General features: G+C 46.8%; 1 protein-coding gene across 1 annotated transcript in view; it reads right to left on the reverse strand.

The window, feature by feature from the left end:
* Positions 1–17,789, reverse strand: part of nek10 (NIMA-related kinase 10) — a 460,338-nt gene that overhangs the window by 197,794 nt on the left and 244,755 nt on the right. Inside the window, exons 20-21 of the mRNA XM_072509340.1 lie at positions 17,731–17,776; positions 14,438–14,559 (exon numbers count right to left, since the gene is read on the reverse strand). Of these exons, the coding sequence (XP_072365441.1) occupies positions 14,438–14,559; positions 17,731–17,776 (168 nt within the window). The remainder of the gene's footprint in view (positions 1–14,437; positions 14,560–17,730; positions 17,777–17,789) is intronic.

A 17,789-nucleotide genomic window follows, 5' to 3' on the forward strand; every position in this document is an offset into this window, starting at 1 on the left:
GCCATTTTTAAAAAAACTTAAGAGTACCCAATTAATTTTTTCTAATTAAGGGCAATTTAACGTGGCCAATCCACCAATCCTGCACATCTTTTTGGATTGTGGGGGTGAAACCCACGAAACATGGGAAAATGTGCAAACTCCACAAGGACAGTAACTCAGGGCCAGGATCGAACCTGGGACCTCGGCGCTGCGAGGCTACAGCCACATTTTAACTGAGTTTCAAATTTAGTCGCACGTTCATGAGTTTCTAGGGCTTAAGAAGCCAGTGAATACAAGACAATAACACATTGGCAATAGATTGGGTTTATAAAACTCATCAAAATGCTGTAATAAATATTCAATATTCAAAGCTGCTTTCTTACCTGTCATGATATGCAAACATGCAGCTAATGAACACATAGACTAGGACACGACCCATGAGCAGTCAGGACACTCAGGGGTGGTATCTCACTATAAAAGGGATGAGACACTCACATCCCGCCTCTTTCCACAGACCAACATCTACAGAGTGAAACAGGGTGTATCCTCAGCATCACACCCCAGCACGTGGCTTAGAGCAAGGCTGGTTCAGTTAGACTAAGTTACTACATTTAGATTAGCAGAGAGTCGAATTCATTGAGAACTGAGCTAATAGTTCAATAAAACACATTGAACTCACTTTAAAGTCTGGAGCATCCTTAACTCAAAACTGCATCAATTGGCAGCTTGTGTTATTCCAAATTACATAACATAACATGATACCAGGTGTCTGTTCAATCCAGTTAGTTCAACTCAGCAAGATCTGTGACGACCAGCGAATGTATACCGGCACAATGGAAAAGATTCTGGCTCCTCACCAGCTCAGGACCTCCAGCAATCGCAGTGCCAACTGGCGGACATTCAAGCAGAAATTTCAGTTTTACGTCGAAGCATCAGACCTCAATGATGCGTCTGTAGCACGGAAGATAGCTCTTCTCCTCACCACAGCGGGTGATCACGCCTTGGAAATATTCAACTCCTTTCACTTCGCCGAAGACCAGGACAAGACAAAGTTTCAGACCATTCTGGACAAGTTTGACAGCCACTGTGAGGTGGACACCAACAAAATCTTTGAGCGCTGCATATTCAAGCAGCAATTGCAAGGTAAAGACGAATCCTTCAACTCATATTTAAATAACATTAGACTGCTAGCGCAATCCTGCAACTTCGGTGATATCACTGACTCCATGATCAGAGAGCAAATCGTTTTTGGAGTTCACTCTGATCCTCTGAGAGAGCAGTTACTGAAGATCAAGCATATGACCCTGCCAGTCGCGACTGAAACATGCACAGTGCATGAGCACACTGAAAATCGCTATTCCCAGTACAAAACGACAGAAAATGATAAGCTAGCCACCCACGAGGTGGAGAGTGTGCAGGCCATCTCCCGGATGCAGCGCCTCAACATTGACGAAAGCGGCCATTTAGCACGTTCTTCCCGGGGCCCGACGCATGCGCGATGCGAACGGGATAACGAAGCGGCCGAAACCCGCACTGGACAGGTGCAGACGTCTGAGCACCACACTGCGCACGTGCAACGCTGCACGGAGCATCAGGACGCCGACGTCATGACGTGTTCGAACTGTGGCACCACCCATTTAAAGAAACACTGCCCTGCAAGAGGCAGACGCTGTTTAAACTGCAGCAAGCCAGGCCACTATGCAGCCCTGTGCAGATCTGCACCACCAGTCAGGAGCCAGCGCTCCTAATTCCAATGACGGCGCATCCAGAGTGGGCAACAACGCCTACAGGATTCTGATCCCGGCAGTGCAATGGATCCAGATGCTGAAAGGATGGACAACGCCTACCGTGTGGGCATTATTACAAAGTGTGAATATGCCACATCAGACACATCGCAAGTCCAATTGATTCTAGCTGTGGATTCCGAGGACGAATGGCGAGCAGTTTTGAAGGTCAACCACTGCCCCATCCAGTTCAGGCTGGACACAGGTGCCTCTGCCGACATCCTCTCACAGCCAGACTTCATACGCATTAAGAAGCCCCCCACGGTCCTTCCAGCTGCCTGTAAGCTCCTGGATTACAACGGGAATGCCATCACGGCACTGGGTTCTGCCATCTGCACGTATCCAACCGACACACATAAGCACGGTTACGCTTTGAAATTGTTAAGCCGGACAGGGCATCCCTACTAGGTGCCCACGCCTGCAAGCAGCTGAACCTCACTCCAAGGGTTTACACCACAACATCCTCCCATGTGGATCTTCAGGCCGGCATCGACGACATCCTCGCCCAGTATCCAGATGTGTTCGACGGGATGGGCATGCTGCCGTATCGATACAAGATTCTGCTACGGCCTGATGCCAAGCCAGTGGTCCATGCACCACGACGAGTCCCTGCTCTACTGAGAGAGCGCCTGAAGGCACAGCTCAAGGATCTTCAGCAAAAAGGCATCATATCCAAGGTCACCGAACCGACTGACTGGGTCAGCTCGATGGTGTGCGTAAAGAAGCCTTCGGGGGACCTACGCATCTGCATTGATCCCAAGGATCGCAATAAGAATATCATGCGGGAACACTACCCCATCCCGAAGCAGGAGGAACTCACGAGCAAAATGGCACACGTGCGCTTCTTCACCAAATTGGTGCATCACAGGAATTTTGGCAAATCCAGCTGGAAGAGTCCTGCAGAAGGCTCTGCACCTTCAACACACCTTTTGGCAGATATTGCTACAATCGCATGCCATTTGGCATCATCTCGGCATCGGAGATATTCCATCACATCATGAAGCAGATGATGGAAGACATTGAAGGGGTTCGTGTGTACGTGGACGACATCATCACATGGTCCACGACCCCTGAAGAACATGTGTCCCGTCTCCAGAAGGTATTCCACCATGTACATGCCAACGGCCTAAAGTTAAACAGGTCCAAATGTTGTTTTGGCACATCGACGCTCAAGTTCCGAGGCGACCAGATCTCACAGCATGGTGTGCGCCCGGACACAGACAAAATCAAGGACATCGAGGCGATGAAGGTCCCGAGGACAAAAAGGCAGTGCTTCAATTCTTGGGTATGGTCAATTTTCTGGGCAAGTTCATTCCAAACAGGGCCACTCACACCACGGCCCTACGCAACCTGGTGAAAAAGTCAACTGCCTTTGAGTGGAAGGCGGCACACCAGACAGAGTGGCTGGAGCTGACAGCCAAGCTCACCACTGCACCAGTCCTGGCATTCTTCGACCCAGACCAGGAGACAAAGATATCCACAGATGAGTCAGGATGGCATCGGTACGGTGTTGCTTCAACGAGATGACACATCATCCTGGGCACCAGTGACCTACGCATCAAGGGTGATGACGCCCAGGGTGATGACGCCCACTGAAACCAGATATGCACAGATTGAGAAGGAGTGCTTGGGTCTTCTCACCAGCATCCTCAAATTTCATGATTATGTCTACGGTCTGCCGACATTCACTGTCGAGACGGATCACAGGCCTCTGGTCCACATCATCCACAAGGACCTGAATGACATGACGCCTCGGTTGCAGAGAATCCTGCTTAAACTTAGGAGGTATGACTTCAACTTGGTGTACACACCTGGCAAGGAGCTCATCATCGCTGATGCATTGTCCCGCTCCGTCACCTCGCTCCGTGAGCCGCTGGAGATCATCCAGCACATCGAATCGCAGGTCCAGCTGTGTGCTAGCACTCTCCCGGCGACAGTTGAGAAGGTAGTTCTCATCTGTGATGAGACAGCCAAGGACCCCCTCTTGCAGCGCATCATTAACAACCTCACCAATGGCTGACAGAAAGGGCAGTGCCCACAATTTTACAATGTGAAGGACGACCTGACGGTGATTGATGGTATCCTCCTCAAGCTGGACAGGATTGTCATTCCGCTCAGTCTCCAGAGCTTGGTGCTGCGCCAGATTCATGAGGGACACCTGGGCGTCGAGAAGTGCAGACGCAGAGCCCGGCAAGCTGTCTACTGGCCCGGCATCAGCCAGGACATCACAAACATGGTCCTGAACTGTGCTACCTGTCAGCGGTTCCAGCCAGCGCAAAGCAAGGAGACGCTCCAACAGCATGGCATAGTGACCTCTCCGTGGGCCAAGGTTGGCATCGACCTCTTTCATGAGAATGGTCGCGACGACGTATTGATCATCGACTATTTCTCGAATTACCCTGAGGTGCTGAAGCTCCCGGACCTCACCTTTCGGGCTGTCATCAAAGCCTGTAAGGAGACGTTCTCAAGGCATAGCATCCCAATCACCGTCATGAGCGAAAATGGCCCGTGCTTTAACAGTCGAGAATGGTCCACGTTTGTCAGGTCATACAATTTCCAGCATGTCACCTCCAGTCCGCACTATCCGCAGTCCAACGGAAAAGTCGAGAAAGGGGTGCACATTGTGAAACAGCGCATCTGCAAGGCCGCGGACTATGCTTCTGACATACACCTTGCACTGCTCGCGTACAGGGCGACTCCATTGTCCACTGGCATGACGCCGGCTCAACTCCTGTTGAACAGGGACCTGCGGACGACGATTCCAGCCATACACCTGCCCAACCTGGATCACTTCCCGGTGTTGCAGAAGATGCAGCAGCTCAGAGACTGTCAAAAGCAGGGCTATGATGCCCATGCCACCGATCAAAACATGCAATCCCTGGCAGACACTGTCAGGGTCCAGATACAGGATGGTGGGTTGTTCGACAGGCCGTGCCCCGCTCTTATGTTGTACGTATGGCTGATGGCTCCATCGTGCAAAGGAATCGACGGACACTGCGCAAAGTTGCCTGCCCGCAACCACTTTCTCCTCTATTTCCATATGTTGAATTGCCACCTCCTGATACCTCACACCACGAGGCCACCAGTCAGGCATCCATCCCGCCCACCCCCTCCGACACCTCTCCAGCCCATATTATCTTCCACGTGAGTTCACTTCAGCCATTATCATAGTGGTCTACATCCCACCCTAGGCAGTAGTGGGGAAGGCGCTGGATGAACTATCCACAGTAATAAACAACTATGAAACAGAACACCCAGAGGCCTTGTTCATCGTGGCCGGAGACTTCAACAAGGCCAACCTCAAGAGTGTACTGCCAAAATTCCACCAGCACATCTCCTGTCCCACCAGGGGCGACAACACTCTTGACCACTGCTACTCAAAAATCAAAGCCGCCTACCGTTCCATCCCCCGACCGCACTTTAGGAAATCAGATCATAAGACGGTGCTCCTTCTCCCGGCATACAAGCAGAAACTCATGCGGGAGAATCCAGCTCAGAAGGTTGTGCAGTGCTGGTCCGAGGAGCTCTTACGTGACTGCTTAGAGACAGTGGACTGGTCCATATTTAAGAACTCAGCGACCAACTTAAATGAGTATGCCACCACCGTCACAGACTTCATCAGCAAATGTGTGGACGACTGCGTGCCAAAGAAAGCAGTACGTGCGTTCCCCAACCGGAAACCATGGCTCAATCGCAAGATTGACTCCCTACTGAAGGGCAGATCTGAGGTGTTCAAGGCAGACGACCCTGATCTATACAAGAAATCCAGGTACGACCTCCGCAAAGACATCCGGAATGCCAAGAGAGAATATCAAACCAAGCTAGAGTCACAGACAGACTCTCGGCGGTTGTGGCAAGGACTAAACAACATAACGGGCTACAAAGTGAAGCCGAACAGTATCTCTGGCAGCAGCGCACCCCTCCCCGATGAACTCAATGCATTCTATGCTCGGTTCGAGCAGGTAACCAACAATCTGCTGGCGAGTGCCCCAGCAGCCCTTAATTCACCCATACCCACCATCACAGCTTCCAAAGTCAGATTGGCCTTCCTGAAAGTGAACCCTCGGAAGGCGACGGGCCCAGACGGGATCCCTGGTCGTGCACTCAGAGCCTGCGCGGACCAGCTGGCAGAGGTATTCACGGACATCTTTAACCTGTCCCTACTCCACTCCGAGGTTCCCACCTGCTTCAAGAAGACCACCATCATACCGGTACCAAAGAAGAACCAGGCAACGTGCCTCAATGACTACCGACCAGTGGCCCTGACTTCAGTCGTAATGAAGTGCTTCGAGAGGTTGGTCATGAAGCGCATCACCTCCATACTCCCAGAACGCCTTGATCCACTGCAATTCGCATACCGCTGCAACCGGTCCACATCAGACGCCATTTTCCTGGCCCTACACTCATCCCCAGAGCATCTCAAAAACAAGGACTCCTACATCAGACTCCTATTTATTGACTACAGCTCCGCCTTCAACACCATAATCCCAGCCAAGCTCATATCAAAGCTCCAAAACCTAGGACTTGGCTCCCCACTCTGCAACTGGATCCTCGATTTTCTGACCAACAGACCACAATCAGTAAGAATGAACAACAACACCTCCTCCACAATAGTCCTCAACACTGGGGCCCCCGCAAGGCTGCGTACTTAGCCCCCTACTCTACTCCCTGTACACACACGACTGCGTGGCAAAACTTGGTTCCAACTCCATCTACAGGTTTGCTGACGATACGACCATAGTGGGCCGGACCTCGAATAACGATGAGTCAGAATACAGGTGGGAGATAGAGAACCTAGTGGAGTGGTGTAGCGACAACAATCTCTCCCTCAATGCCAGCAAATCTAAAGAGCTGGTCATTGACTTCAGGAAGCAAAGTACTGTACACACCCCTGTCAGTATCAAGGGGGCCGAGGTGGACAGTTGTGTTTACACATAATGATCCATATTTCACAAGTGAGCAAGAGCAGATGGTGGTGGCAGGAACAGGAATATAGAATCCATATCAGAGTGCACAGTCCTCTATAAGCTCTGCTCAACTAGACACAGATGCTGTACCCCAGAAGCAAAAAGGATAATTGTTGACTAGCAGCAGAGATGATGCTGTAGACGGAGATGAGGAGACATTTCTTCACCCAAAGAGTGGTGAGCCTGTGAAATTCATTACACAGGACGTAGTTGATGCTAAAACATTGAATATATTCAAGAGGCGGCTGGATACAGCATTTGGGGAGAATGGGATAAAAGGCTATGGGGAGAAAGCAGGATTAGGCTACTGAGTTGGATGATCAGCCATGATCGTGATAAATGGCGGAGCAGGCTCGAAGGGCCAAAAGGCCTCCTCCTGCTCCTATCTTCTATTTATCTATGTACTGAGGGGCGTTCCAAGCTCACTGACAATGATTGCAACAAGAATGGAGAAGTCCCACCTCAAGATTAGTGTCTGGATTCTGAATTGAGGCGGTACTACATAGAACATAGAACAATACAGCGCAGTACAGGCCCTTCGGCCCACGATGTTGCACCGAAACAAAAGCCATCTAACCTACACTATGCCATTATCATCCATATGTTTATCCAATAAACTTTTAAATGCCCTCAATGTTGGCGAGTTCACTACTGTAGCAGGTAGGGCATTCCACGGCCTCACTACTCTTTGCGTAAAGAACCTACCTCTGACCTCTGTCCTATATCTATTACCCCTCAGTTTAAAGTTATGTCCCCTCGTGCCAGCCATATCCATCCGCGGGAGAAGGCTCTCACTGTCCACCCTATCCAACCCCCTGATCATTTTGTATGCCTCTATTAAGTCTCCTCTTAACCTTCTTCTCTCCAACGAAAACAACCTCAAGTCCATCAGCCTTTCCTCATAAGATTTTCCCTCCATACCAGGCAACATCCTGGTAAATCTCCTCTGCACCCGCTCCAAAGCCTCCACGTCCTTCCTATAATGCGGTGACCAGAACTGTACGCAATACTCCAAATGCGGCCGTACCAGAGTTCTGTACAGCTGCAACATGACCTCCCAACTCCGGAACTCAATCCCTCTACTAATAAAGGCCAACACTCCATAGGCCTTCTTCACAACCCTATCAACCTGGGTGGCAACTTTCAGGGATCTATGTACATGGACACCTAGATCCCTCTGCTCATCCACACTTTCAAGAACTTTACCATTAGCCAAATATTCCGCATTCCTGTTATTCCTTCCAAAGTGAATCACCTCACACTTCTCTACATTAAACTCCATTTGCCACCTCTCAGCCCAGCTCTGCAGCTTATCTATATCCCTCTGTAACCTGCTACATCCTTCCACACTATCGACAACACCACCGACTTTAGTATCGTCTGCAAATTTACTCACCCACCCTTCTGCGCCTTCCTCTAGGTCATTGATAAAAATGACAAACAGCAACGGCCCCAGAACAGATCCTTGTGGTACTCCACTTGTGACTATACTCCATTCTGAACATTTCCCATCAACCACCACCCTCTGTCTTCTTTCAGCTAGCCAATTTCTGATCCACATCTCTAAATCACCCTCAATCCCCAGCCTCTGTATTTTTTGCAATAGCCTACCGTGGGGAACCTTATCAAACGCTTTGCTGAAATCCATATACACCACATCAACCGCTCTACCCTCGTCTACCTGTTCAGTCACCTTCTCAAAGAACTCAATAAGGTTTGTGAGGCATGACCTACCCTTCACAAAGCCATGCTGACTATCCCTGATCATATTATTCCTATCTAGATGATTATAAATCTTGTCTCTTATAATCCCCTCCAAGACTTTACCCACTACAGACGTGAGGCTCACCGGTCTATAGTTGCCGGGGTTGTCTCTGCTCCCCTTTTTGAACAAAGGGACCACATTTGCTGTCCTCCAGTCCTCTGGCACTATTCCTGTAGCCAATGATGACATAAAAATCAAAGCCAAAGGTCCAGCAATCTCTTCCCTGGCCTCCCATAGAATCCTAGGATAAATCCCATCAGGTCCCGGGGACTTATCTATTTTCAGCCTGTCCAGAATTGCCAACACCTCTTCCCTACGTACTACGTACCTCAATGCCATCTATTCTATTAGCCTGGGGCTCAGCATTCTCCTCCACAACATTATCTTTTTCCTGAGTGAATACTGACGAAAAATATTCATTTAGTATCTCGCCTATCTCTTCAGACTCCACACACAATTTCCCATCCCTGTCCTTGACTGGTCCTACTCTTTCCCTAGTCATTCGCTTATTCCTGACATACCTATAGAAAGCTTTTGGGTTTTCCTTGATCCTTCCTGCCAAATACTTCTCATGTCCCCTCCTTGCTCGTCTTAGCTCTCTCTTTAGATCCTTCCTCGCTACCTTGTAACTATCCATCGCCCCAACCGAAACTTCACACTTCATCTTCACATAGGCCTCCTTCTTCCTCTTAACAAGAGATTCCACTTCCTTGGTAAACCACGGTTCCCTCGCTCGACGCCTTCCTCCCTGTCTGACCGGTACATACTTATCAAGAACACGCAGTAGCTGATCCTTGAACAAGCCCCACTTATCCAGTGTGCCCAACACTTGCAGCCTACTTCTCCACCTTATCCCCCCCAAGTCACGTCTAATGGCATCATAATTGCCCTTCCCCCAGCTATAACTCTTGCCCTGCGGTGTATACTTATCCCTTTCCATCATTAACGTAAACGTCACCGAATTGTGGTCACTGTCCCCAAAGTGCTCTCCTACCTCCAAATCCAACACCTGGCCTGGTTCATTACCCAATACCAAATCCAACGTGGCCTCGCCTCTTGTTGGCCTGTCAACATATTGTTTCAGGAAACCCTCCTGCACACACTGTACAAAAAACGACCCATCTATTGTACTCGAACTATATCTTTTCCAGTCAATATTTGGAAAGTTAAAGTCTCCCATAATAACTACCCTGTTACTTTCGCTCATATCCAGAATCATCTTCGCCATCCTTTTCTCTACATCCCTAGAACTATTAGGAGGCCTATAAAAAACTCCCAACAGGGTGACCTCTCCTTTCCTGTTTCTAACTTCAGCCCATACTACCTCGGAAGAAGAGTCCCCATCTAGCATCCTCTCCGCCACCGTAATACTGCTCTTGACTAGCAGCGCCACACCTCCCCCTCTTTTGCCTCCTTCTCTGAGCTTACTAAAACACCTAAACCCCGGAACCTGCAACATCCATTCCTGTCCCTGCTCTATCCATGTCTCCGAAATGGCCACAACATCGAAATCCCAGGTACCAACCCACGCTGCCAGTTTCCCTACCTTGTTTCGTATACTCCTGGCATTGAAGTAGACACACTTCAAACCACCTACCTGAACACTGGCCCCCTCCTGCGACGTCAAATCTGTGCTCCTGACCTCTATACTCTCATTCTCCCTTACCCTAAAACTACAATCCAGGTTCCCATGCCCCTGCTGCATTAGTTTAAACCCCCCCAAAGAGCACTAATAAATCTCCCCCCCAGGATATTTGTGCCCCTCAGGTTCAGATGTAGACCATCCTGTCTGTAGAGGTCCCACCTTCCCCAGAAAGAGCCCCAGTTATCCAAAAATCTGAATCCCTCCCGCCTGCACCATCCCTGTAGCCACGTGTTTAAATGCTCTCTCTCCCTATTCCTCATCTCACTATCACGTGGCACGGGCAACAACCCAGAGATAACAACTCTGTTTGTTCTAGTTCTGAGCTTCCATCCTAGCTCCCTGAAAGCCTGCCTGACATCCTTGTCCTCTTTCCTACCTATGTCGTTGGTACCAATGTGGACCACGACTTGGGGCTGCTCCCCCTCCCACCTAAGGACCCGGAAAACACGATCCGAGACATCACGTACCCTTGCACCTGGGAGGCAACATACCAAACGTGAGTCTCTCACGCTCCCACAAAATCTCTTATCTGTGCCCCTGACTATAGAGTCCCCAATTACTAATGCTCTGCTCCTCTCCCCCCTTCCCTTCTGAGCAACAGGGACAGACTCCGTGCCAGAGGCCCGTACCCCATGGCTTACCCCTGGTAAGTCGTCCCCCCCACAAGTATCCAAAGCGGTATACTTGTTTCTCAGGGGAACGACCGCAGGGGATCCCTGCACTGACTGTTTTTTCCCAGTCCCTCTTACAGTACTGTCCTATATGGATAAATTGGCCAACTCTGTCGAATATCAAATGTGGTAATCATAGGGCAGACGGCAACACAGTGGTTAGCACTGTTGCTTCACAGCGCCAGGGACCTGGGGTCGATTCCCGCCTTGGATCACTGTCTGTGCGGAGTCTGCACGTTCTCCCCGTGTCTGCATTGGTTTCCGGTTTCCTCCCACAATTTCCGAAAGATGTGCTTGTTAGATGAATTGGACATAACACTTGACTCCTTTGTCTATAATGCAGACCTGAAGCATGGCCATATAGACTTTGGATGCCAACATGTCTGGTGTCTTATATAGAATGACCGATGCTTTAGCCTTAACCTTACATCGCCCTACTGATCTGCACCAAAGTGTTCTCCAGCAGATGGTCGCAGTGAAACGCAGCTAGGCCATGAGAAGTGTCTTAGAGACAACAAATATACATTCCTGTAAGGCACTAGTAACCCACAGAAACAGTGGCCCAACGTTAGCTAATGAGAAGAGTTAAAGATAATATTAGCTCGCCTCATGGCGCCAAGGACCCGGGTTCAATCCCGGCCCCGGGTCACTTTCCAAGTGGAATTTGCACATTCTCCCCCTATGTGTGGGTCTCACCCCACAATCCAAAAAGATGTATAGGGTAGGTGGATTGGCCATGCTAAAATTGTCCTTAATTGGAAACGAGAGAATTGGGTCGTCTACATTTATAAAATAAAACAAATTTTGAGAAAGACTTGAGCTATTAAAATCTATATTTGTGACTTAGATGTGTAGATTGAGGGTAAAGTATCCAGATTGCTGATGATACTAAGGCAGGTGGGAAAGAATGCGGTACAGGAAGATGCAAAGAGGCTGCAGTGTCATGATAGGAAGATTTGAGGAACTTGGGTCCAGAAATGGGGTCCAAGATGTAGCAGAAATTTAGGGGTTAATAAGGTTGTTAGCAGCAGACTCAGAGCGCCCACAGTCTGAGTTACTTTGTCCCATTCAGACTTAACCTGGTTAGTGGGAATACACAGGATGATCCACTTAAGATCTATTGTCACCCTACTTTGAGCAGCCAACAACCCATTATAGAGTCTGATAACCTATATGTCCATCAATGGAAGGTTAGTTGCATTTAAATGGCATAGCTCTGTTCTTTGGTATAAACGGGAGTGGGCAAACAGCCAAGATGACGAGAATAGATTCAAGTCTGACCACCTCAGGGGAGAACCTTTGTTTGAGCGGGTGGCGGAGCTTAGAAACAGGAAATGCTGTTTGAACAGTTAAAGAGAAGGCTGTGGAATCGACCAGAAAGGTCATAAAAGTTGCCACCACAAATGTCCCTGACAGAAGAAAAGTGCTTAAATGCAAGTACTACCGTTGTCTATTTGTGTAAGTGGAACGAGAGCTGCCTTTTCACGTACAGCATGGTTTAATGGGAATCCGTGTGTTCAGGTTAAGAAACTGCATGTCTGTTAGTGTTAGCTGAAGTAAAATTTTATTATTTCTTTTGCTTTAATAAAGTTTGTTTATAAAATAACCAAACCCTATTTCTTGTAGGATCACTCCTGGAACGAATTGATCCTTCAATTGATCCTACAATTTTAAAAATTAGAAAATGTAACCCGGCTGGTTCAGTATCTTAGCCATTGTTGAGGGCTGACCAAGCGCCCGTAACAGCAGAGTGATATATATATGTAGACTTTCTGACATCTGCCATGGAATACAATGTAAAGTGTGAAGTTATCAACTTAGGTAGAAAAAGTACAAAAAGCAGAATATTTTTGAATGGTGACATACTGGTCATTCAGAGTAACTTGGGTGTCCGTGTACATGAATCACAAAGTTAACTTGCAGACACAGCATCTTTTAGGGAGGCAAGTGGCATGTTGGCTTTTGTTGCAAATGGATTGGAGTATAACAGTAAAATAATTCTTACTAATTGTGCTGGGTACTGATGAGACCACACCTGTGGACTCTTTTCACTTCCTTATCTAATGAACAACATACTTGCTCTAGAAAGGGCTCAACAAATGCTTACCCATACTGGTTCCTGGGATGACGGTATTGTTCTACAAGAAGCAATTGAGTAGACTAGATCCAAATTCCATGGAGTTTAGGAAAATAAGGTGATCTAATTTTTTTAAAGTAAGAAGTCTTACAACACCAGGTTAAAGTCCAACAGGTGTGTTTCGAATCACTAGCTTTCGGAGTGCAGCTCCTTCATCAGGTGAGTCCTGATTTTTTTTTAACGTTGCTGGCTAGACCAGTAATTATTGCCCATCCCTGGTTGCCCTGAGAAGGTGATAGCTAGTTGCCTTCTTGAACTGCGGCAGACTCTGAGGTGTAGGTACACCCACTGTGCTGTTAGGAAGGAAATTTCAGGATTTTGACCCAGCGACAGTGAAGGGACGGTGATATATTTCATCAAGCCAAGATGGTGAGTGGCTCGGATGGGAAATTCCAGGAGTTGGTGTTCCCAGGTATCTGCTGCTCTTGTCCTTCTAGAAGGTAGTGGTCGTGGGTTTGGAAGGTGCTGCGTAAGGAACCTTGGTAAGTTTCTGCAGTGCATCTTGTACACACTGCTGACACTGTGCATCAGTGGAGGAGGGGGTGAATGTGGATGGGGTGTCAATCAATCGGATTGCTTTATCCTGGATGGTGTCAAGCTTCTTGAGTGTTGTTGGAGCTGCACTCATCCAGCAAGTGGAGAGTACTTGTGCCTTATGGATAAGGGATAAGCTTTGGGGAGTCAGGTGGCGAGTCATTGCCTGGGACATGTGTGGCGCAAATGTTACTTGCCATTTGTTAGCCCAAGCCTGGATATTGTCCAGGTGAGCTAAATTTGGACATGGTCGGCTTCAGTATCTGAGGAGTCGCGAATGGTACTGAACATTCGTAGTCTTCAGCGAACATCCTCACTTCTGACCTTTCGATGGAAGGTCATTGATGAAGCAGCTGTAAACAGTTGAGCCTAGGTGGGTTTCCTCTAAGTACTCCGATTTCCTCCCACTGTACAAAGATGTGCAACATAGGTGGATTAGCCATGATCAATGTGTGGGGTTATGGGGAAAGGATGGGAGAATGGGCCTAGGTAGGTCTCCTTCTCACTGTAGAGATTCTATTGATTCTTTCTCCACAGCTGCTGACCTGAGCAGTTCCAAAATTTTCTGTTATCGGTAAGCCAACTAAGCAGTTCTTGGCATGACTGGCATTTTTAACCCAATGTGTAAGTTCAGTGTCCATCACGTAGTATTTTAAAAGTGAATAGAACATTATCAGATCCCTATTACTGTCACTTGTAAATTTGGTTGATTGTGGTAGCAATAAACAGCATGGTATCATTACCATTAGTGGGCATTACTGAAAATATTGGCAGAACTCTAAATTGCAGTCGAAACAGAAAATTTACCAAAGATAATTATTTTTAAATGAATTATTAAAATAATTGTACATATCAGATTCACATTTGTTAGTTTTGTCCTTGAATATCCATCAAATTAATCTCCAATGCATCCTCCGGTTTGTGCTAAGATCATTGCAATGTATAAGGTTCTTACTTGTATAAATATATTCCATATTCTTTCTTCTGTAAACTGTTGTTGCTTTTCTTTGAGGGAATTAAAGTGCTCACCAAGGGGTGCTCCTTCGATCAGTTCCATAACTATATACAATCGATCATCTGCAAAGAACAGTAAAATATAATGATACCTTTAGATAAAAGTACTGAGTGACCTTTATTTCACTCTCTGTAAAAGAAACCTCACCAGAAACATATCTGCAGCCTTACAAAATCTTCATGTATGATCGTGGTGAGAAAATTGGCAAAACAAAGAAAAATGAAAGAAAATATCAGCAGCCAAGATCTGAACATGTTGATTCCTATAGTAAATTATCAGACATATATTTAACAGTCAGGTGGAAATATACTTCAGTTTTTGTTCGGATCATGTGTGCCTGAAATGGTGCAGCAATATTCATCACATTCTAAGCATTAGGTAACTTAGGTTAAGTGAATTGAAGCACAAATGAGAAACCAGGGAGTCCTGAGTTTGAATATCAACAATTTTCCTCAAGCTTTCATCCTTCCAAGGGAAATAAAACCAAGTACCATTTTGATGGTTTATGATGAGGCTGCAGACACTACTTGCCACATGGTGGCAATATTTATCCTTGAAAACTCCCAAGAATTCAGCAGCATACCTAATGGACGTTCATGCCTCATAGTGAATGGCTTCCATGGGTATTCTCTCTCTTCTATGCAATATAAACCAAATTATATTTTACATGATTATATTTGTTGCTCGGTGTTATAACATTTATTTATAAAATATACTTTTATGCAGATTGACTTCACTGAAAGCCTACCTAGTTGATTGTTAGATAATTGCATTATTAGAAAGATAATATCAAAAATATGCTTAACAGTTCTGCTTCATTAAATGACAAAAATTAGCATGTCACATGTATTTTTCCAGTTTGGCCTGGGCAATCACCACCTTCAGTTCAAGAATATAAGTTACATGAAAGAAAGATAAATTATTTATAATTTACAGGACCACTGCAAATTTAGATGCATTTTTAAAATTCATTCATGGTTTTTGGACATCTCTAGCTAGGCCAGAATTTATTGCCCATTCCATGAGAAGGGAGTGCTGAGCTGCATTTTTGAACCGCTGCAGTCATGTGATGTAGGTACACTCACAGTGCTGTTAGGGAGGGAGTACCAAGATTTTGACTCAGCCACAGCGAAGGAACGTATATAGTTCCAAGTCAGGTTGCTATGTGGCTTGGAGGGAGCTTGCTGGTGGTGTTCCCATGCATCGGTTGCCCTTGTCCTTCTAGATGGTAGTAGTCATGGGTTTCAAAGGTGCTATCTAAGGAACCTTGGTAAGTTCCTGAGGTCAATTACTCCCGCAGGATTCCTAGCCTCTGATTTGCTTTGTAGCCACAGTATTTATATGGCTAGTCCAGTTCAGCTTCTGGTCAATGATAACCCCAAGGATGTTGATAGTGGGGACTCAGCAATGATAATGCCACTGATGTCAAGGTCATTGCCTGGAACTTTGTGTTTTGAATGTTATTTGCCACTTGTCAGCCCAAACCTGGATATTGTCCAGGGGTCTTGCTGCATTTGGACATGGACTGCTTGGGTATCGGAGGAATTGTGAATGGTGCTGAACATCATGTATCAACAAACATCACCATGTCTGACCTTGTGATGGGAGGAATGTTATTGATGAAGCAGCTGAAGATGGCTGGGCCAAGGACCCCACACTGAGGAACTCCTGCAATGAGTCCTGGGACTTAGATGATTGACCTCCAACAACCACAATCCTTTGTGCTAGGTATGGCTCCAACCGGCAAAGATTATTCCGCTTGATTCCCAGTGACTCCAATTTTGCTAGGCACTTGATGCCTCACTCAGTCAAATGCTGTCTTGTAGTCAAAGGCAGTCACTCTCACCTCTGTTGTTCAGCCCTTTTGTCCATGTTTGAACCAAGGCTGTAATGAGGTCAGGAGCGGAGTGATCCTGGAACAACCCAAACTGAGCATTTGTGAGCAAGCTATTGCTAAGCCAGTGCCATTTGATCGCACTTTTCGTGACCCCTGTCATCACTTTACCGATGATTGAGAGTTGACTGATGGGACGGTAATTGGCTGGGTTGGATTTGCCATGCATTTTGTGGACAGAACAGACCTGAACAACTTTCCACATTGTCAGGTGAATGCCAGTATTTGAGCTGTATTTGAACAGCTTGGCTAAGTGCACAGCAAATTCTGGAGCATAAGTATTACTGCTGAAATATTGTCAGAGCCCATAGCCTTTAGTATCCAGTGCCTTCAGACTTTTCTTGATATCATGTGGAGTGAATCTAATTTGCTAAAGGCTGGCATCTGTGATGCTGGGGACCTCTGGAGGAGGCTGAGATGAATCATCCACTCAGCCCTTCTAGCTGAAGATTGTTGCAAATGCTTCAGCCTCATATTTTGTACTGATATGTTGGGCTCCTTCATCTTCTGGATGGGGATATTTGTGGAGCCTCTTCCTGCAGTGAACTGTTTAATTGACCAGCACCATTTCCGTCTGGCTGTGGAAAGGCTGCAGAGCTCAGATCTGATATGTTGGCTATGCAATTGCTTAGCTCTGTCTAACATATGCTGCTTATGCTATTTTGCATGCAAGTACTCGAGTTGCAGCTTCACCAGGTTGGTAGCTCATTTTTAGGTATGCCTGGTGCTGCTCCTGGCATGCCCTCCTGCACTCTTCCTTGAACTAGGGTTGGTCTTCGACTTGCTGGTAATGGTAGAGTGGGGATATGCCGGGCCATGTGGTTACAGATTGTGGTGAGTCAAATTCTGCTGTACTGATGTCCCCAAGTACCTCATGCTGCCCAGTCTTTAGTTGTTAGATCTCTTCAAAATATATCCCATTCAGCATGGTGATAGTGTCACACATCACAGAAGAGGGTATCCTCAATGTGAATACGGGACTTCATCTCCACGTGGACTGTGTGGTGGTCACTCCTACCGATACTGTTTTGGACAAATGTATCTGCAGCAGGTAGATAGGTGAATATGTTTTTCATTCTTTTTGGTTCCCTCATCACCTGTTGCAGATCCATTCTGGCAACTATATCCTATAGGACTTGGCTAACTCAGTCTGTAATGACGCTACCGAGCCAATCTTGGTGATGGACATTGAAATTTTCCACCCAAATACACCAGTTGAAATACACTGGTTGAATTTCTCGGGTCCAAGTACGTTATAATCAAACACTATAAATATGCAATCGCATTATGTACACAAATAAGTTGGTCTTTTTGTTTTTATGTTCAAAAACATACTTACTTTCAACAAAAGTCTTGTAATATCTCACTACATTTGGATGATGGAGCTGCAAAAAAAAA

The sequence above is a fragment of the Scyliorhinus torazame genome, chromosome 6 (assembly GCF_047496885.1).
Source record: "Scyliorhinus torazame isolate Kashiwa2021f chromosome 6, sScyTor2.1, whole genome shotgun sequence".
Lineage (NCBI taxonomy): Eukaryota > Metazoa > Chordata > Chondrichthyes > Carcharhiniformes > Scyliorhinidae > Scyliorhinus > Scyliorhinus torazame.